Genomic DNA, 21078 nt, shown 5'->3' on the forward strand with positions numbered 1-21078 from the left:
AAGGACGTGTGGTTACTTGAGGGAGGCATTGCGCTGCCAAGAGCGAAATGCTCGCAGCTAAAGGGATTTGAAAACAACAACAACAACAACGTGTTCTGTAAAGTTACCTGGCGGTCCGATGAGTCGGGTCTGTAGGGGGCCCCCGTCCAAGATAAGTGTTGCCTCGTCGTGGTCCTGAGTCCGACTGAATACCTCAGTGAGTCTCTCAGACGATATCTGCCTATTTCCCGCGGAACCCTTGACGTCATCCAAGGGCGTGCCACTCCCTTAAATATCTTGTCCCCTCAGTAAAGATAAGAGTCATGTCCCTTGACATCACAGTGTTAGAATCTGTCCACGCCTTCATTTGTCACCGACAGTTTGGGCACGGAGAGCAAGGCACAAGGCTGTGTCGGGCACAGACAGAGAGACGTTTCACCACGACAGGTTCGCCAGTCACACATCACACAACGTCCAAACTTTCACTCCAGAGTCCACAGAAACAAAAACGCAAAATTACAGCAAGGCACCTTTTCAAAATCATAGTTTCAATTCAGCTCTACCAAGAACAGCAAGTTGCAGATAAGTCAAGTTCGACAACAACTTCAGAGAATGTTTGAAACTAAATCCTAATAAATATTTCAAGTTGGAACAAAATCTTTCTCAGAATGTGTGAGATGTGCATTTTAAGCTGCTACAAAGGAAACATGACTCTCCAACAACCTCGCAACTAGAAGCAGCTCTTCAACACGAAGGGGATGGAAAAAGATAAAAAATTACCACACGTAGATTTACAAATTTAAGCGACTACACACCAACTTCTTCCCAGGACATAATTTGTTTCCAACAACAGCACAAGCAGTGAAATATTATGCAGATCAAATATAGCAAACATCACAGCTGAATCAATCCTCATATATATATATAACAATGACACACGAACCTACCACCCTCACCATCACAGCTCAATCACGTAGACAAGGCAACATGAACATGCTCTGACCAACATCTAAGACAATTGAAATATACACAAAGGAACGTAACAGGTGAAAATTTACAAAAATAGTACAGGTTTAATGCCTCTATCAACGTTATTGGGTTTTTAAAATGTTGGACCTCCAAATTTAATGTCTATCTCTGAAAGGACCAAGCCGATTGGGGAGTCCGTGTAAAGTGCACTTGGACACAACGTTGTACTGAGCTGGGGCTTGAACCCCCAATCCCACAATTACGAGTCTGGTCGCCCAACCACTAGGCAGCAGACACTACATGTAACAGGTGAGACAATCTAAATACACAAAGGAACATACCAGGTGAAGAGTATCACTGAACCGAGGCAACAACTGACCGTCAACTACTGTTCCTCAAAGACACACATATAAATCCGCTCTGAAAGAACACACATGACCTCAATGAGGTCATTTCAAAATGAACACCGCATCTCCCTTCCCAATAACAAATACTGATCCCAATCACCCCCCTAATTTTCCCAAACTAAAACCCAAATTCGAACAAAAAAGTACATATAAAAAAAAAAAAAATTAAAAATTAACATCTCAGCTAAGCTGCCATCAATAACAGCAGGAACGCTGCTGAGGGAGTATTACAGTAGTAGATTCAATTAACACCGCCGCACGTACAGAACATTTTCACTTCTCCGACATAAAATCTTCACAATTCCATGACCTGCATCTCTAGAGGCACTCTTATGACCATACATGCTTGTGAGCACAGTAAAACTCTTACTACCAAACTGAAACAGAGACTTTACGTAAAGAGTAAAGATCCAGAAATAGAGCAACACACATCAGAATTCATTTGATGGTCTGTCACTAGATGATTGGGTCTCATCTTATTGGTGGGCAGTGGTAACAGAGAATTTATCACCCATTCAAAGATTCGACCCACAGGGTGGGTTTACTTTGTTTTCATCTTTAACGTTTTAAATTTGAAGTTGACAGGTGTTGTGAAAAGCTTGATAGTCATACAGTACTTGCTACAGACACAGTACTGCTTGACTGTAAATAGAACACGACGAGTGAATGAACTGTCCACTAGCAAAGGAGCATCTACACAGTCCAGATCTCAACTGAGGATGACACATTATAGGGGCACATTATTCATTGCTTTCATAATTTCACAATGGATAAAATCATTCATCAGTTGAAGTCATTCGCCTCTATTGCCTCACATCAGAAAGTTCCTATTTGTACCTCACTTCAAATAGAAGACAATTTTGTTTTAGAACAGCGACGGGGAGTCCACTATGACCTAACTTTTCCACGCACTTCTCCCTCCCGTCATTTACAACAACAGTTCCCAAAGCTGGGCCCTGACCCTCCCAGTCTCAGCCACTGACCGGTCAACCACTCCATCACTAAAAAGAGGTGTTTTCCTAGCTGGGAATCCTCCCAAAAAATCAAGAGCTTCTGGAAAAATAATTAGAGGAACCCCAGATAATGAAATAAAAATTACAAACGAACAGTAGTAATGAATTTAACATGTGTATATAGTAATTACATGAAATTATAATAATAATAATAAAAAGAAGAAGAAGAAGAAGAGTTCAACTGTCAGCGTCTGACAATGCCCAATACATTAGCAGAAGAAAATGTTTGTCAAGCGAAATAGAAGAACTACTGTAAGTATTAAAAGTTAAGATGACTTGTGGCTTCATCTATGGCCAATGAGACCGCGATTCTAACAGACAAAAGCTTGTCACACATTGAGCATTCAAAAGCTCCACTTCAACTTGTGAACATGCGCAGCTTAAGCTGGATTATCTACTGGTTTTTACAGGCAAATAAAAATGCGAATACTTACGCCATGCAAATATTGAAACCCCTCCCCCCCCCCTCTGCATTTTCATGTCAATTCCATTAAAAAGTCAGTTACGACAGGTAAAAAAAAAAATCAGATTATGCAAGTCCCATCTATCGGGGTCCTTCGATTGAAAACAAAAGAAAAAAATCTGAGGCTGAGGGCTCCGGTTTAATCGGGATGCTTTTACAGTAGCGAAGCATCATGTGGCGAGAGTGTATGGAAGTGACAAATTATTTCTGAAACTTAATAAACAATAACACATTTCTCATCAATAATCTATTCCTTCTCACAAGTGAGTATTAATATCAATTCTACAGACATGAACGGGGACTTCTTCTTCATACTTCCTACATGATAAGTACCTACCACTAGGACCGCACAACAGAAAAACACCAACCCCTTCCTCCCGTTCCGTCCAAAAAGAAAAAAACCAGCAAACCGACAAATCAATTCAAAATATTCATGATAATAGTAAAACAGAAAGAGCCGTTTGGTTGACAAAAAAACCAACAAACCCCCCCCCCAAAAAAAAACAAAAAACAAAAAACAAGGTTTCACAATTATTCCAATATATAGAAATACTCCGTGGAATGATAATTTCAAGATGGAGGGTTACCCAGACAAAGCTTCAACCCAGATCAGCCCTGAGCAATCACGAAAGGCCTCATCAGAACACCCCTCTGTAGGATGTGTTGAAAGAAGACAAGACTTGCGAGAGAAGAACTCTCTCCTCTAGAACCGTGTTGGTCTTCTGGTCGATTCGTTGTCTCGACACAAACGGGTAGGCATCTTTCAAGACGGAGCAAGGGAGGTGAGACCTGTCCTCTTTGGGCACCAGGTACCTCTCCCGCCGCATAAAGGTTCTGGAGTAGCAGTCATCAGAGATCGGGGAGCCGTACTCCAGACGTAAAAACTCCACAGGCTTGCGGGGGATGGCTATCGGCCACCCCTCAAACACACCTTGGGCAGGGGGGAGAACCCAGTCTACTGGGGCAATGATTGTTGGCTTGAGCCAGATGGTGAGCGGCCACACGTGCTCCGAGTCATTCCTGTAGAGGAACACGTCGATGAACGGGAACTTGAGGAAGGACTCGCCTTGCCATAATTCCGCGTCTTTGTGGAAAAGTTTCCACATGTAGTCGGAGCCCATGTTCAGCTCCAGGTCAGGAAGACAGGAGAGGACTTTCCTCGCCAAAGGCCATTTTTCGCTGTCGATAAACATATCGACGTCATCATCCCAGGGCGTGAGGCCATGGTGGCGCCAGTAGCCAATCAGAGTGCCGTCGGAGACGTAGTATGAGATGTTGAAGGCGGAGAGAGCCTGGGTGGTGGACAGCATGGCGAACAACATCATCTGCTGCTCCCGGCCTGTCAGCGACGGCTGGTACTTGTTCAGGACAGCCGCCAAATCCTTGTCTAACGACCGCTTTTTCTTACTGGCGAAACGAAGAAATTCCTCTGCACTGTAATGAGGCATGTCATCCAGTTTCGGCATTTTTACATTTTCCAACCGTTTTTTGACGAAGTCACAGGACTCTGTGTACTCACTCCGGTCCACGTAGAAAAACAGATCAACAACATGGATGCGCGCAACCTGTAAAAGAAACGTCAAACATGAAGATAAAATTTATCAGAGCTAAAAATCATATCAGCCCTCTATGAGCCAAGGGTTGATACTTAGAGAGCAGAATAGTCTCAGAGACTATTGAGTAAACAAGTATTGTAACGACAGATGTTATTCGCAAAGAAGCATATGAAATAATCTGAACATAAAGGCACTTATGTCTGTATACTGATAAAGGAACTGAATGGAATAATATATCTTTCTCCCTCCCACCCCCCACCTCAAGATCTCAACATAAGTCACTAAAGAATTAGTTCAGTGACACCTGAATAAAATCTTCTCTGGCATTGAGAAGAGCTGTCTGTACGGTAGGCTAGAGTTTAGGCTACCGAGCTCGTAATCGTAAGGTTGAGGGTTCGGGGGTTCAAACTGCAGGCCCGATGTGTGGCCTTGAGAAAAGAACTTAATACAAATGTAAATGTTCCTCACTTCCCCCTGGTGGGAATGGATACTCGGCCATAGACAGCGAAAGATCTCGTTAGTAAGTTAGAGTTCTAGTGCCTATAACTGGCAATATGTCTTGCAAAGTACGCTTCCCAGGAAGCTGAGATCGTTTCAGAATGCTATCAGGTCTGCTGGGGTAATAGTATAGATTGTATAGTGGATAGAGCTTGCTGTTGAGAGGGAATTTGTGCCATACAAACGGTATCTACTACTATTGTTTTATAACACAGAGTTGGGTGATCTTCAGACAGAGATGTCAGGGAATGTTCAGTATCACTGAAAAGTCGACACAAGTGGATGGAAATGAGAAAGTAGCAAACATGCAAAAAAACTGTGCTTTTTCAAAATAGTTCTACGCTTTACCAGGTGTGACTATGAAAAGAAGATGGAGATGTTTGGGAGATGTTTTGAGAATGATGCCAGAGATAAATTTGTCTTATCAGATATGCGGCTGGAGACCAAATGGATAAAGAAGAAGAGGCAGACCAACTGGCAGTTTTACGAGTACGATCAGGGACGAGCAATCATCCAGGGTCTGGTTGTGACAAAGCAAGAGGAAGGGGCCAGGAATAGACAAGTCACTACCCTACCTTAGAATTACAAAGTTCTAACTGACATTTTTGGCTGTTTTGAGTTGTTAAGACCATGAGGTCAGAAATGAAATGCTTTATCTGCTCTATCAAAATCATAAGATTATTCTGAGTCGTTATCAAGATATTAAAAGAACTGCATTTGAAAAAGCTTGAAATATTGTGAAACTCACCATTTGTTAGGATAAATGTCTCAACACTAGGTACTAAGCAGATAGAACTTTGTAATGCTGAGGAAGCGAAGTGTGGCATCAAATGCCTGTCTTCCTGCGTGCGACGGATGAAGCAGGGAGTTTGTGATTATGACTGACGGATGATGTAAGGAGTTTGTGATTACGACTGACACTCTACCTACGCCTCTGATGCAGGGAGAGAGAGAGCAAGCTGATGTATAGGAAAAGCTACAAACCCCTCACCTTAAGTTTTAGTAAGAGTTTTACAGCACTTGCAACACAATAAGGTCATATAAGTGCCGAAGATAAGAGGTGTTACGAGAGAGTAACAAACACAAAACAAGGAGGAGAGATAAGGACGACGGTTGTTTGATAGGAAGGAAAAAAGCAAACGACACCACAGCACACGCCAACCACCCACTCCCCTCACCTTAATCGTACTCAGGTCTCTGAACACATGAGGCCAGCCTGGGATGACCACGTTCCTCAGAGGAGTGATCAGAAACACAAACGCGACGACCACAATCAACACTTTAAGGCGAGCTCCCAGCTTGTGTTTGACCCAAAATGAACGCAGCTTCGTGTACCGAGCCATTGTCGTTGGTTCCTCACTCAGCCTGGGACACGAATATATCAACCCCTGAAATGAGATGAGATTTGTGCTGTTGAGTGGACAACATGTATATTTCGAAAGAAGAAAAGACACAGAACACAAATATACATGTAAATTTTCTTTCATTATGTGTCAACATTAGTTCAGAGAGAAAATGGCATGAGAACTTGACACGAAATTGATGCCTCGCCTCGCTCCCGCACACTTTCACGGTGCGCAAAGTTGCATTGTTGGCCTACCTAGTCAAAGTTTGGTGGCTATGTGTATATATATATATATATATATATATATACAAATAAAATATGGCATCGTAGTGAAATCAGCCACTTGTCAGAATAATGAACATTAATGAAATCAAAGAAACCAACGTTTTTTCAACCCACTGGGCAATTTTAAAATAAATTTTTAAAATTTAAGCACATCATAATAATATGCCTATTTAAAAACACATTTCAGTGCATATTTTCACCAACAAAACCCATCAAAGGCACACAAATAGGGAATTTCCAGTTCTCAAGGACACCTAACTTTGAAGTCCATTTTTGCACTAGTTTTGCCCCCTTGACATCAGGTGATTCCTACCTTTTTCACTCACAAATATTTCAACTTCTATTCAAAACAGTAGGATATTTTTTTTTCATCAAAAGCAAGACAAAATGAAAAGGCTCTCAGATGATGCTGATAACCCTATATATATATATATATGCCCTAAAATTGACGAAAACCCCATTCCGTTGCGTTGTGATACATTATATTTATAAATAAATAACAGATAAGACAATACTTTATTATCCCAGAGGGAAATTTCTCTTGGCTGTACAGGACAATAAAAACACACAAAGGAACATAAAAAATTTAAATTATATATTACTCTCATAAAAAATCAATATGAAAAGAGAAGTAGTCCGTTTATTTATATGCTTTTTATTTTTTTTTATACGAGTGGTGTAAATACATTTCATCAATTCTAGTAAAATCAAATCCAGAGATCTTGCTGGCTTTCTTAACGGTTTTGTCAAATTTTTCTTTATCTTTCACCTTACAATTCCCACCCCAGCAGCACAAAATAATAGCACACTTTCAATCATATAAGGAAGAGGCTAGCCGTACTTAATGACGTATAGCCGGGCAAGCCATACTTATATGATGGCTAGACGAATTTTAAAAAAAAAAGGTAATTGTACATACATTTTTAGTCTGCAGTACCTAAAGTATTTGTATTTGAGACAAAACCAGGTACCTTACTGACAGTGCATGTATTTTAAACTTGAAATACTAATGAGACTTGTTTTCTAATGTTAATAGGCCCTAAGATAAGTATGTACTTAAGTACGGCTAGACAGCTAGGCTAGCCGTATTTAAGGACGGTTAGACTGTCATGCTAGCCGTATTTAATAATGATGGCTGAATTGTAAATGAAATTTTTAGTTTGCAATGCCTAAAGTATTTGTGTTTCAGACAAAACCAAAAGGTGCCTTACTGACTTGCATGCATGTATTTTAAACCTGAATAATTACTAGATCTAAATCTAATGAGACCTGTGTACTCAATAGGTTTGAGTAAACCTAGATCTAAGTACGGCTAGACTGGCATATAATAATGATCATATAATGGTATAAAAGGGACATAATCTTAAATCAAATTATCAACACAGAAACTTCTTAATTTCCTAAACAGAAATATATTCTTTGGTTTACTTTTCATGCACAAGAGTAGCGTGGGGATGCCAGTCAAGTTTGTTATAAATCGATTGTTAGACCAAGATACTTGTAAGTAGGAGCGGGCACGAGCTGAGAAGAGTACCGGTTTCTCGCGAGAAATGCCCTTCCCGTCACTTCCCAGTCACTTAACTACTGCCCGGTACCCAGAAGTGATACCGCTCGATGGCTTGACGTAACAAGTAACGAGAGTGAGATGTGTCGACGGAAAGAGCGACACAGCCAGCGACAAATGACACGCAGACAGTGTCACCCATCACCGTGCCGTCCTGTGTCTGAAACTGAAAGGGAGGGGAGAGGGTGGCGAGACGAGGCGAGTGGGGAGTTATCAGGGCCTAGGCCTAGATCTCCCTACCTTTCTTCACCGCCTGTGCCTGCGCAACAGGGCTAGCCTAGTTTAGATCCCGGCCACGGCCGGCCTTCTCGCTACCGCTAAGCAAGCTACTCATGAACGGCGCGAGAAGAGAAATCTTGGCCACGGCCCGCCTTCTCGCTGAGCGAGCTGCTTGTGAACGGCGCGAGAAGAGAAATTGGACACGAGATGAGAAGCACTTCTCGGGACCGGTACCGGTGAAAAGTAGGTCAGCTTCTCAGTTTTCTCGCTCGGGAAGAAAAAAGCGCTTCCCGCCCGTTTCTACTTGTAAGAGCTTACCTCTACCTTATCTTGAATAGTGGTCCCAATTGGTGGGTCTCTTTAAATACTCTAAAGTCTATTATCAATTTCCTTGTCTTTTTTACATTAAAGTAAAAGTGAGAGGTTATCACACCAATTTGCAAATATACATTTACAGTGTCATTGTATTCATTCTCATTTGCCGTCCTATTATTACAGTTGAAACTGTCTATATGTCTATGATGACAATTACACATTGTTGAGGAGAACAGAGCTACAGTGGTTGTCTTAAACAGGTAGCCATATATCTCACAGTGTCATAATGTAGCCATTAGGGCCACTAATCGGCCAGCTATTGCTATGATGAGCCCTTCAATATTTGTTTACCCTGATTGTGCTCAAATTCTTGTCAAACTCAAGTAGGCCCTCTAGCTCGGACGGGCGGAGGGAGAGACTCCATACATTCGAACGGGCGGACGGACGGAAGGGAGCGACTCCTTCCATTGCATACAACTTACAACCCCCTGCCCCACCAAAAAATAATTTAAAAATCACCCTCCTGCCTCACATTGTAGCTAGGCGTTCATGGCGGAAATTTCTCCTCCCCCCCCGGCCTTTCGATAATTGGAACGTACACAGTGTGCCCCACGCACGAGGTGAAAGGTTACACACATGATGTACTACGTCACCAGCCTCTCTCACTCCCTGTGGCACCGCTAGTGGCTTGAAACATTAGGCCTATTTAAAAAACAATAGACCGTGGGCCTAACACCGTGTCGAGTATCTCGTCTGCTAGAGTTCGTCCATTTGCCCGCCCACCCACTGAATAAAATCGTGGAGCGGACCCAAAAAACAAAATGACTTGAGGTTCGCAGTTCGCTCTCATGGACATCTGTTACCTGCTCGCTCTGACTGAATCCGCGAGTAACGAACCCGTCCGTCCGCTCGCCCCAACTCTAATGTTAAGGCCTATTGATTGAACGCAGTGGCTACGTTCACGGCGCCGTGAACGTAGTCTGCAGGCTAGGTTCACGGAGCCGTGAATGTAGTTGGCAGGCTACGTTCACGACGCCCTGAATGCAGTTTGCAGGCGCTGTTGAGGCTACGTTCACGGCACTCAAGCTTCGTTTAGACGGAGCGTCCACTGCCGGTTTAAGGCATGAGGCGGGGGGAATTTTGAAATTCGTTATGAAGAAGAAACTAAGCTTACAAATGTGGTAGCATCATTGGGTAGCATCAATAAAAATAGAGTGGAGAATCAAGTCATGAGGTAAAATTTTGAAAATTCTTTTGTGTTGCTAAGGTAACGCCTGCCATATTGGAATGTCATATATAGAAAGTGCACACATTTCTAAAAAATTCCATCATAAGGTGATAAATGATTTTAAATGTTACAATAAGTGGTTTTGCAGCCTTCCGTGGCTGTTTTAGAGGATGGACTTTGCATGTTTGATGTAGGAGGAAAAACTTTCCCAGAATCGAGGTCCTAAATATGGGAATATTTTGACCACAACAATCTCAGATCCAAACAACGGATTAAATTTATAATAAAATCATTTATTCAAGATTTTTTCTGACGTCACTACTTATTATACTAGAATAATGTTTCATCTATCAGTATACCGAAAATTATGACGATATCTTAACAACTTTTCGCCTGATAGATTTTTGTGTCTCCCCCCCCCCCCCCCTGAAAGAGCCCAATTTGAGAGAAAACTCCTAAAAGTTTGGACGTGCAAAACTTACTGTAAATAGTAAACGTAGTCTGTTATACAGTTGCGTCCAAAAGAAACTTGAAAATGTAATCACCCAGTCATCGTGTTAAAGCCTTGCATTACCCACTCATGCAGCATTCCAATTTAAAGCTAAATAAATTCTTCAGCATCTGACTCTTTAATATTTAATCTATTTTAAGAGACGCCCGAGATATTGTCACTCAAAATTGACCCTAAAAAAATAAGGCTTGGCAAAATTGTGCGAAATCAAAGAAAAGTAAAATTGTCTTTGCGCATTTAGTGAAGAGTATCAATACTGATCGAATGGAGATATATTGAATGCCCAATGAATGGAGAATTGTGTCTTTGCAATAAACAATATTTTATTACGATATTTTGTCACGATAGTTTCAAACATAACGGAAAACAGAGCAATCACAGATACCACACAAAACTTCGACTCAACACTAATTGTGTTCATTGTTATTTTGCTTAGGAACCATTGGCTTTGTGTTGTGCACGAAACCTTTAGGCATCAATTCTATTTAGTTTTGGACATATTTATCAGTCATTTCATTTCAAATGTCACAGAGAGTTGCAAACAAAGGGTCTGAATTGGGGGCAAAGTCGTTTTTCTTCAGCCGCTGTTTCATGGGACTTCACATACCTGTAGGATTCATATCGGGGCTGTTTGCTGCTAACTATTCGAACGTTGACTTGATTTGGTTTTTTAAGAATTCTTTAATGGCATTGGCCCTATGAGAAAATGCCGTGTTTCGCATGGGGATGACTACTTGAAAAACACCTTGACGAAAATAAGGGTAAGACATGAAGCTCCAGCACTTGCGTGATGTAGTCCACTAAACCAAGGCATCCGGTGATTCTCACGAGAGCGACTTTGTTCATTCCACCCCATGCCACCCAAAACCATGGCAGTTTCGTGGCCTCTGTTCCTCACTGACAGATGTTCAAATCTTACAGGGTCTGTGTGCAAAAGAGGTTTCGGGCTCGGTAAGAAACCAACAGCTCCTGAACAAAAACAAAATTAAAACTAATGAACGCAAGTAACTGTTACGTCCAGGTTTTGTGAGGCATTTGTAACTGCTCTGTTTTTCAATCTTCATTAGTTTTCTGTTCAGCTCTTCGTTGTTGGTGTTTTGGAAGCTCTGAAGTGCATTGAACATACTTTTGCTAATGCGATGTGTGTAGTTATCTTTTACAATTTCAAAGTCATAACTGCCATAAAAAATTGAGCATCGGATGAGATTTGGCATCTCCGTCACACAGTATCCTGCTGTGTACTAAACCTCAGTGTTCCGCTGATTTTGTGAATATTGTTTCAGCCTCCATAGCTTTTGCACTTCCTTGTAAATTTTGCTGACACTTTATTTGATGGTGGGTTCTCAAAGGGAGAATAAAAAAGTGCATCTCCGTCATTGTCACCTACTTCTTTATCTTTCTTCATGGGTGAAATTTTCTTTTTGACAATGGGGTGAGGAGCAAGTTCATCCTCATCTAAAGTTTCCTCTTCACTATTATATATCACTCTCACGATATGTTTCATCACTATACCTACACCACTAGTGCCTATCAATGTTCGAACTGTCGTGTGATGTGCTGAAAAATGTCGATGCCATTGTAGTAGGCTGTGGTAATCTTGAGAAATTGAGGCTAGGACATCAAAGTATTTTGGAAAGGTGTTCAAAAAGCATTTTCTGAGCTCTATAACTGTTGAAACTGGGGTACTGCCGAAACAGCACTCTCATCTCGTTGATTAGACGCTAGCATCAGCATCAGTAAATGTCATTGAAAGAGACGATTATGAGGCTGAAACAAAAGAATGAATTGAGTGTAGGAACTGATCTAAAATCTCTGTCTGTCTTTCAGTCTGTCAGTCTGTCAGTCTGTCAGTCTGTCTGTCTGTCTGTCTGTCTGTCTGTCTGTCTGTCTGTCTGTCTGTCTGTTTGTAAATATAAACACAGGCACAGTTTTGGTGTAGAACAAAATAAGACAGTAAAGTTGAGTAAAGGAAACATTGACCAATAATGAGTTTCTCAGAAAAGGAGACCTGGCAATAATATTGAGAGCTTTCGTTTTCAGTTCTTGTCTCGTAGTTGCAAGAAATAAAAATAAAGATAACCGTGCTATCAACTTTCCTTATCTCTTTACTGTATAAAAATGCATACATGATATGAAATACGCTTGCAAATAGTTTGAATGAAAGAATGAATATCTTGTTCTGAGCCAAAGACATAATACGCACACACAGAGAGAGAGAGAGAGAGAGAGAGAGAGAGAGAGATAGATAGATAGAGAGAGAGAGAGAGAGGGGGAGGGGGCAGAGAGAGAGAGAAGGTTGGGGGGGGGGAGTTTGGGGCGCGACACGGTGGGGGGCGGTGGGAGAAAGAGAGAGGGAGAGAGAAGGGGGAGGGGGGGAAGACAGACAGACAGAGACAGAGAAAATAGAGAGGGGGTGGGGAGAACGAGAGAAGGAAAGAGAAAGGGGAGAGACAGACAGAAAGAGAGAGAGAGGGTGTTTTCTATTATGATAAGAATTATTCCCGTCATTTTCTCTCTGCGTCGGTTCCCAGGCTTTTTCGTTTTCCTTCATCTCATGGGATGGAACATTTGAAGCTGGCCAAAATATTAAATATATACGTCACTGTAGTCACTGACTAAAACCGGCAGTGGACGCTCCGTCTAAACAAAGCTTGAGTGCCGTGAACGTAGCCTCAACAGCGCCTGCAAACTGCATTCAGGGCGCCGTGAACGTAGCCTGCCAACTACATTCACGGCGCTGTGAACCTAGCCTGCAGACTACGTTCACGGTGCCGTGAACATAGCCACTGCGTTGATTGAAACCTGTTGAGCACACACAGGTCTGAGTAATTATTCCGGTTTAAAATACATGATGCACTGTCAGTAAGGCACCTTTTGATTTCGTCTCAAACACAATTACTTTAGGTAATCTAGTGCAAACTAAAAATTTACAATTCAGTAGGCCTATTTTTTGCTGTTTGTCAGTCTAGCCACGGCAAGCCCAGCCGTCTAGGCGTCCTTAAGTACGGCTATCCTGCCAGTCTAGCTGTACTAGCCTAGCAGACTAGCAGTCATTAAGTATAAAGTTATTCCTCCTAACAGGTAGGGTTTAAAAGGTTACGGTGTAAACACTAAGGTCCCGAACACCATATTATATATATGTATCACTGACTCTAGCCTTTAAAATCAAAATCTCGATTTAACAAACTTACTTTTCTCTATCCTGTGTAAAAAAAATAGGGCCTAGACCTAGAACTCAACTAGGTATTATAGATCTAGATAGGCCTAATCTAGATCTAGAGCTAACTCATTAGAGTAGTAGTCTTCAAGAGTAGATTCTAGATTCTAGTTGTAACTAGGAGGTAACTAGGGCTACCTCCACTTACCACAGTAACTCTTCAAGAGCTCTTGAAAGCTGAACGTATTTATTCTACACGGAACTATCACTCAGTTGACGACTGGATCCACTAAAATGATGGTTTCAGTCATCCAATTCTTGGAAGAAAGGACCACAGGTCTCAGTCAGCACCCATATAAGGCTTCCCACCCATAACGTAACAGCGTAAGCCCAGCTTGACACTTCCCCACAGTTGTCTACTGACTACTGAACTTATATTTTTTCAGATCTCTCAGGACTACTTCTCAATCTCTTCTCAGACTGTGATTCTCAACTTGAGTCATACACATGCAGGCTCAAATGGACTGTACCTTACAACATCATGTAAATATAGTATAGAGATCTATTACAGAACAGGATAGAATGTTTTTCCTCCCTCACTCGGCACTCGGCTCACAGCTCGGCATTCATTCGGCTTCCTTTTATTCTGTACTCGGTATCGAACTATAATTGCTATGCAAACAATACCATCTACAGAACAGTTTGACTACTTTTTAACAGCGAATGTTTGTCGCCTCTACTCTTTACATTTCATATAGAAACATAATATACACATAATATCAATGTCGAGTATAACATCAAATACTTCATATTGCTGTTATAGTATCTCAGTTTTCTAGAGAACGAATAGTAGTTCTCTAAAACCAGCACAAAAATATCCGTCTTAATGCATTCTAAACTACTCGACTACAACACGCATAAACTTTATGATTTTGGACCCTAAAGAGTTCTCTTACGGCAGCAAACAAAAATTCGTGGAAACAGGCACGCAAAACAAACATTAGGATAACGGGTGTTATAAAAATAGAAAGTCTGACAGGTGAATCATTCCTGAGCATTGTCATAATATTGTAGAGAGACTTCGTCATCTGTTTCTTTGAAAGTGTGCATCTAGACAAAGCCTATGCTGTAATTAATGCTACAACACATTCCCTTTATTTATGATGAAACTGAAAGACTCAATTAACTCAATATTTGGGAAAAGAAAAAGAAAATACGACAGTGTGGTATATATAGATTCTATATCGATTTTAGGCTAACAATTGTACTATTGATTGTTATTTTCAGAAGAGAAAAATCCTAATAACCAATTTAAGTAGAGAAAGAGATAAGTGGGATGCAACCGAGGTAGTTAATCTCTTTTCATTGTACAATGTTTATGAACAGTTTTGTAATATGAAAACAGGGGAAAAACCAACTCAAACATTTATTATTATAGATCTAGTAATTATAAAAAATGATAATGAGAAAGACCATTTCAATAACACCCACTCTCTGGAGGTTCCAGGCACATCAGCAAAATGGAAATCAATTATTATATTATTATCATTATTATTATTATTAACGTCCGTCCGCTGTTCAGATGTGCTAAGCCCAAGGACCTAGGACCTTACAACAAATTACTGTATAACTTCCTTGACAAAGCCCAAAACTTGGGGGGGGGGGGGGGGGGAGATATTGCAGTTTCTTCATCTGCAGTATATGTTGCATGTAGGCATACCTATTATTTGGCCAAAATTCAAGTTCTTAATGTAGAAAAAGGCAAGAAAAAACTCCAAATGCTTACAGCTACATGTTTAAAAAATCAAATAAATTTTCTCTCTTGATTGAAAAGTTTGCTTTCTGGGCTTCTTTCTTTTTCATTAGAACAACTTTCAACTAGCGGACGTTAGGCCTATGCTCTCCCTTGAGTAAACGAGTAGAAGAGTCCAGGAGGAAACTGCTTGAACTGCACGATATTATAATGAAAGCCATGAGGGGATAACTCTTGTCTTACTTGTCTCTGCAGCTGGAAAGGAAGCCCAGCTATTTTTGCACAGAAACAACCAAAAAATTGTGTTTGTTAAATTGTTTAGGCCTGAATTTTGCGTCTCTGTAGTCCAACGAGGACAACATGTGCTGAAAGGTACGAGATTTTTAGTATAGTGTTTATTTTTTAAAATATGCATGTACTATGAAGAGGAATAGAGGCCTTTCTCTAATGTTTTATACTGTTGACCACTGTTTGTGTTGTGGTTGTGTAGTCTGTGTTAACCTTCCTCCTAATCGTTTCATATGACACTAAGCCAGGCAAAGGCCACCTCCCGGGTGAGAATAGCACAGTTGTTGGGGAGGCCTCTCACCCGAGAAAGATATCTATAAGAGAGAGAGAGAGAAGAAGTAGCGAGAACTTCCTGGCAAAATCTTATGGTGACCGACGTAGTTGTAGCATCTTTGTAGACAACCCACTCCACCGTGGTACTAATGTAAACAAACTTTCCAGGACTCTTGTGTTGAAAGCGTGCTAAATTTTATTTGCGGGCAGTGAGAGAGAGAGAGAGAGAGAGAGAGAGAGAGAGAGAGAGAGAGAGAGAGAAAGGGGAGAGAGAGAGAGAGAGAGAGGGGGGGGGGGGAAGAGATATTATTATTAAGAGAGAGGAGAGAGAAGAAGAAGTAACGAGAACTTCCTTGCAAAATAAAATGGCGACCGACATAGTTCAGCTCGATTCGAAAAGTGAAACAGCTATAGATCTTTGTAGACGACCAAATTAGTTTTCTTTTACTTTTAAGGACGAGCGGGCCAGCCCAGATTTCGGTTTGTTTTCTGAAATCTTGACCTACACCAAAAGTGGGCATTGCCCTACTTTTATATGAGAAGTTTGGTTTCATTGGTGTGTATATATTTGTTTGGTTTTTATCTATATAGAGAAAACTCTCCTTGACTTTCAAAGAAACTGAACAAGGGGCAAAAACTTGGTGCCTTTTCGGTAGTTCCCACCCCCCTTATTTGAGCCTAGATCTACTTCGAGATATACGTTTGATGCGTGGCGAGCTTCTTAGATATCAAACATTTTATAACAACTGCAAAACTGCAAATTATGGTAAAATTCAGGGATGCCCCCCTAGAAACCCCCCACCTATAAATTTTTATACGGTCAGGGCCCCCCTGAAACCCCCCTACTCTTGGGGCCAAAACCCGCGAATTATAACAATTGCGGGGTGGGAACTACCGAAAAAGCGCCAAAATCTTTACCTTTGATTTTCTCAAAACAGCATATTTTGGAAAAGCCCCCTTGTGCTTAAAAGTGACTACCAAATAACATCTCCGCTTGGGAGTCGTTTCTACCTATTTTGCTTCTCAACCAAGGCAGGTATTGAGACGTAGTTGGCGGATGCTGTGATGTGGTTTGCTCCTTCTTTCCTATTAAAAATTCTATTATTATAAATTTTTATTATCTCTCCTCCTTCTTTTCTTTATGTTTTACTCTGTTGCAACGTTTCTAATCTCTGGCATCTATATTATGACCTAATTGTTTTGCAAGTGCCGTAAATCTCAGACTAACACTTTTAAATCTAGAATCTAGATGTGTGCTTTTGTCTCACAAATGGAGGGAACTGCACGCGAGTAAAGACCTGTATTCATACGTATACAGTAAGACCTGTGTTCATACAGTGGTCGTAAGGTGCCACTGGTAGCTTGTACACTTTTTTTTTCTATACAGAATGATTATTATTATTATTGTGTCGATGTATGCTTTTCTTTACTTAACGCAAGCTCAAACAATCCATAAATTCATAAAAATACGTCCATGTATCTCCTTTGTTTTTCTCCAGCTCCCAGAAAGCCTCTGTGTTTGGGACGTGAAGGTGGCACCACAATTATTGTCTCGTTGAAGGAAAAGAACTCTTCACTTCACCCTTCTCAACCCAAATGCTGCCACATGATATTCCTTGCAGTGCTAGGTGAACACTGGACCCGTGTGTGTTGGAAGCTGGCGGTTTATCTGTGATTCAGACATTTGTTTTGTTCAGGACGAAATCGTCGTGGGCTAGCCACGGACGGTCTGTTATGAGTTTATAGCTCTGTGATTGTTTGCTAATATTGTTCTCAGCCAATGAAAGAGTGATATTTTGAATAGACTCCTTCAAGGATCCTCTTCTTTAGTTGCGCAAGGGATTTTTCTCCAGCTGTTCTTATCCATAGACAGTTGTCGTTACCTAAACGGAACTTAAATAGTTGACTAGAAACGGGTTTGACGTATAGCAACCCAACTAGAACCGAATTAGCTTCCAAGAACAGAAACAATTTACGAGACGGGAAGCCAATTTGGCAAAACACAACCAGATCAAACCAGTTTCTGAGTGTCGCATTGCTACGAAATCTGAGAACCACACCGGGTTCTCCTCTTGAGAACGGAACAAGTGGTCTCCCCTAGGAGGGAGGGGATGCCCTCAGACTCGCACCAGAGCGCGGTGGGCCGAGAGAGCGGAAGCGGAAGTAAGCAGGGCGGCGCCAGGAAGAGCAGCAAGGGTTCGTCGTCTCGGGGCATGAGGCGTCACAGAAGTCACACGGACGCCGGGCGGGAGGGAGCGGCGCGATACCGCGAGGACATGGACATCGAGGGGATCCTGCCTCCTCCCTTCAGGTAATTGCACACTGCACACTGACGACCCACTACTGCACACTGACGACCCACTACTACACACTGATGACCCACTACTACACACTGACGACCCACTACTACACACTGACGACCCACTACTGCACACTGACGACCCACTACTGCACACTGATGACCCACTACTGCACACTGACGACCCACTACTGCACACTGATGACCCACTACTGCAAACTGACAACACACTGCACACTGACGACCCACTACTGCACACTGACGACCCACTACTACACACTGATGACCCACTACTGCACACTGATGACCCACTACTGCACACTGACGACCCACTACTGCAAACTGACAACACACTGCACACTGACGACCCACTACTGCACACTGACGAGACATTACTGCACACTGACAACACAGTACTACACACTGACAACACACTACTACACACTGACAACACACTACTGCACACTGGCGACGCACCACTACACACTGAGGACACACCACTACACCCTGACAACACACCACTGCACTCTGACAACACACTACTACTCTCTGACGACCCACTACTACACACTGACGACACACTACTGCACACTGACAACACACTACTACACACTGACTACCCACTGCACACTGACGACACATTGCACACTGATCGGCTGTCCCTGTCCAGTGTTTTGGACTTGAGTCCTAGTCTGAGTAATTATATTATATTATGAAAAACTCGAGTACTTGAACATAGGCTCAATATGTTATTTGCTGAAAATGAATGAATAATAGCAATGATACAACAGTAACGAAAAGACGCAGTACGGTAAAAGCAACAAACGGAAATGGGAAAACTATTGAGATGATTTGAATAATTCACAAAGAAAAGAAAAACAGAAAACTATTGAGATGATTTGAATAATTCACAAAGAAAAGAAAAACAGAAAAAAATACTGTAGGCCTACAGCAACGAACGAAGGCTATGAAAATTGAAATGTCTTTGTTTCTATTAAAAGCCACCACTGGGTGAAGAAAGTACAGTGAGACTCGGATATAATGAAATCGTCGGGCCTGACCTTCAATTTCGTTAACGAAGTGGCTAGCCGTACTTAGATCTAGGTATGGTCCTATCGACTCGAACCTGTTGAGCACACAGGTCTCATTAGATCTAGATCTAGTAATTATTCAGGTTTAAATAATGCAAGTCAGAAAGGCACCTTTTGGTTTTGTCTGAAATACAAATACTTTAATTTACGCTTTGCAAACTAAAAATTTCATTTACAATTCAGCCTTAAGTACGGCTAGCACCCCCCCCCCCCCCCCCCCGTTTGTGTCGGGGGTGGTTTGTTTTAGCGCCAGTACCAGCTGGCTGCCTGTTGCGTGTTGTGGTGGGACCCAGCACCCCCCCCCTTTTTTTTAAATTTGGGGGGCCCGGGGTGTTTTTTAAACCAAAAATGTGGTCTAATTGGCAAGTTTTTTCTCCAACATAAGACGAAAAATCTTGGGTTTTTTGCCGGAGGGAGTTTTTTTTTGGTCCGGGGAACAAAACAAAGCACCCCCCCCCCCCAAAAAAAATTAAAGAAGAAAGGGCCCCCCCCCCCCCAATAACCCAAAAAAATTCCCACAAAGCATTCTTCCCCCCCCCCCCCCCCCCCAAACCACAAGTGTCACGAACGCAATGCTGTCACAGTGGGGGCCACGGATATACATGACAAATATGTGTACGACGACAAAATGTAAGTCTGTACAACTACAATATGTAAGCCTGTACAACTACAATATGTAAGCCTGCATATTACATATACATGTAGTTATGCTGTCACAGTGGGGGCCACGGAGATGACAAATATGTGTACAACGACAACATGTAAGCCTGTATATACATATTATAGTTATGCTGAGGTCCCTGGGGCCGTGTGGAGTGTGTGTGTGCCACTTGTTGTCTTATCTCAGTCTATCTCAATATCACGTAGCTGTTTTTAGCATCTTGAAGGATCTTGTTATAATAAAAATACAACAAAACATTGCAATGGCAAAAGATTGTTTGTGGGTGGTTGGCGGGTGCTCTGGTGTGGTTTGCTTCTTCTTTCTTGTCAAACATCTATCATCCTTATCTGCCCTTCTTCTTTTTTTATGTTTGTTGCTCTCTTGTAACAGCTCTAATCTTCTGGCGCTCATATGACCTTATGCAGTTGCGAGCGCCGTAAAACTTTTACTAAAACTAAACTAAAAGATAGTTTCAATAAAATGAGCCCGATCCTGGAAAATTGAAAGGTGTCAAAGACTTCTATAATAAAAGTTATAAAATGCTGTGTTTGGTCAGCCTATCTCACAGAATTCTACGTAGAATTCTGTGGCCTATCTATACTGCTGTGAATGCTGGACAATCACTTAAGACCATGAAAATAAAATACTCGTTGAAGCGACAGAATAACATCATGGTTTCCTAGGAGACTGTTGAGTATTTTCTGGAAGGAAAAGAAATTAAATCAGGTAGTACTTGAAGAAGCCTGCGTGGACCGCTCGTTGATAAAAACGAGTAAGAGGTGACATAATATTATGCAGTTTCTGAGACACTTGAATAGACATAGAAGCCTTGAACATCTAGCTCTTACTGGTAAAATTGAAGGCAAACGAAACAGGTGTAGACCCAGAGCAGCTTACTTGGAGAGCATAAACAGAATGGGTGACGGGAAAAGATCAGGATTTCGATATACGTGTAATATTTCTGAGAGCATCCGAGCTAAGGAATGAATGTCTAGTCTAAACATGATGGCCGATGTCTGTCTCAGATCTGGCACTTGGTGATTGTATCGCGCTGTGGTCCTCCCGACCCTGTTGTACAGTGCTGAGACCTGGACGGCCTACCAAAGCCATGCCAAGACGCTTAATTTTTTTCCACATGGAATATCTCAGGAGAATTCCTGGCACCAAAATGACAGGATACAGTAAAAGACACCTTTATTATATA

The 21078-nt window shown here is 41.7% G+C and overlaps 2 protein-coding genes across 3 annotated transcripts in view; one reads left to right on the plus strand and one right to left on the minus strand.

The window, feature by feature from the left end:
* Positions 1-1900: 1900 nt before the first annotated feature.
* Positions 1901-14438, minus strand: LOC101852217. 2 transcript variants are annotated; one of them, XM_013089736.2, is made up of 3 exons: positions 14040-14438; positions 6064-6273; positions 1901-4396 (listed from the first exon to the last, which is right to left on the minus strand). In XM_013089736.2, exons 2-3 carry the CDS (start codon positions 6226-6228, stop codon positions 3470-3472), a joined length of 1092 nt encoding a protein of 363 aa, XP_012945190.1. In that variant the 5' UTR covers positions 6229-6273; positions 14040-14438; the 3' UTR covers positions 1901-3469. The 2 variants fall into 2 exon arrangements, with proteins under 2 accessions (XP_012945190.1, XP_005111305.2); XM_005111248.3 differs by lacking the exon at positions 14040-14438 and adding an exon at positions 13718-14029.
* Positions 14439-15468: 1030 nt separating this feature from the next.
* LOC101852442 (WD repeat-containing protein 37) overlaps positions 15469-21078 on the plus strand; it is a gene marked incomplete in the record, with an annotated part of 16210 nt that continues 10600 nt past the window's right edge. Inside the window, 2 exon segments of the mRNA XM_013089735.2 lie at positions 15469-15634; positions 17323-18134. Of these exon segments, the coding sequence (XP_012945189.1) occupies positions 17935-18134 (200 nt within the window).

This window comes from Aplysia californica, unplaced genomic scaffold, assembly GCF_000002075.1.
Source record: "Aplysia californica isolate F4 #8 unplaced genomic scaffold, AplCal3.0 scaffold01030, whole genome shotgun sequence".
In the NCBI taxonomy this organism is placed as follows: Eukaryota; Metazoa; Mollusca; class Gastropoda; order Aplysiida; family Aplysiidae; genus Aplysia; species Aplysia californica.

What these genes read in the sequence shown, in the direction of transcription:
- LOC101852217 (XM_013089736.2), bottom strand. Translation starts at nt 6,228, where the DNA reads ATGGCTCGGTACACGAAGCTGCGTTCATTTTGGGTCAAACACAAGCTG. An exon ending in GAGACCTGAGTACGATTAAG is followed by an intron (nt 4,397 to 6,063) that starts GTGAGGGGAGTG and finishes TTTCTTTTACAG; the next exon opens with GTTGCGCGCATCCATGTTGT.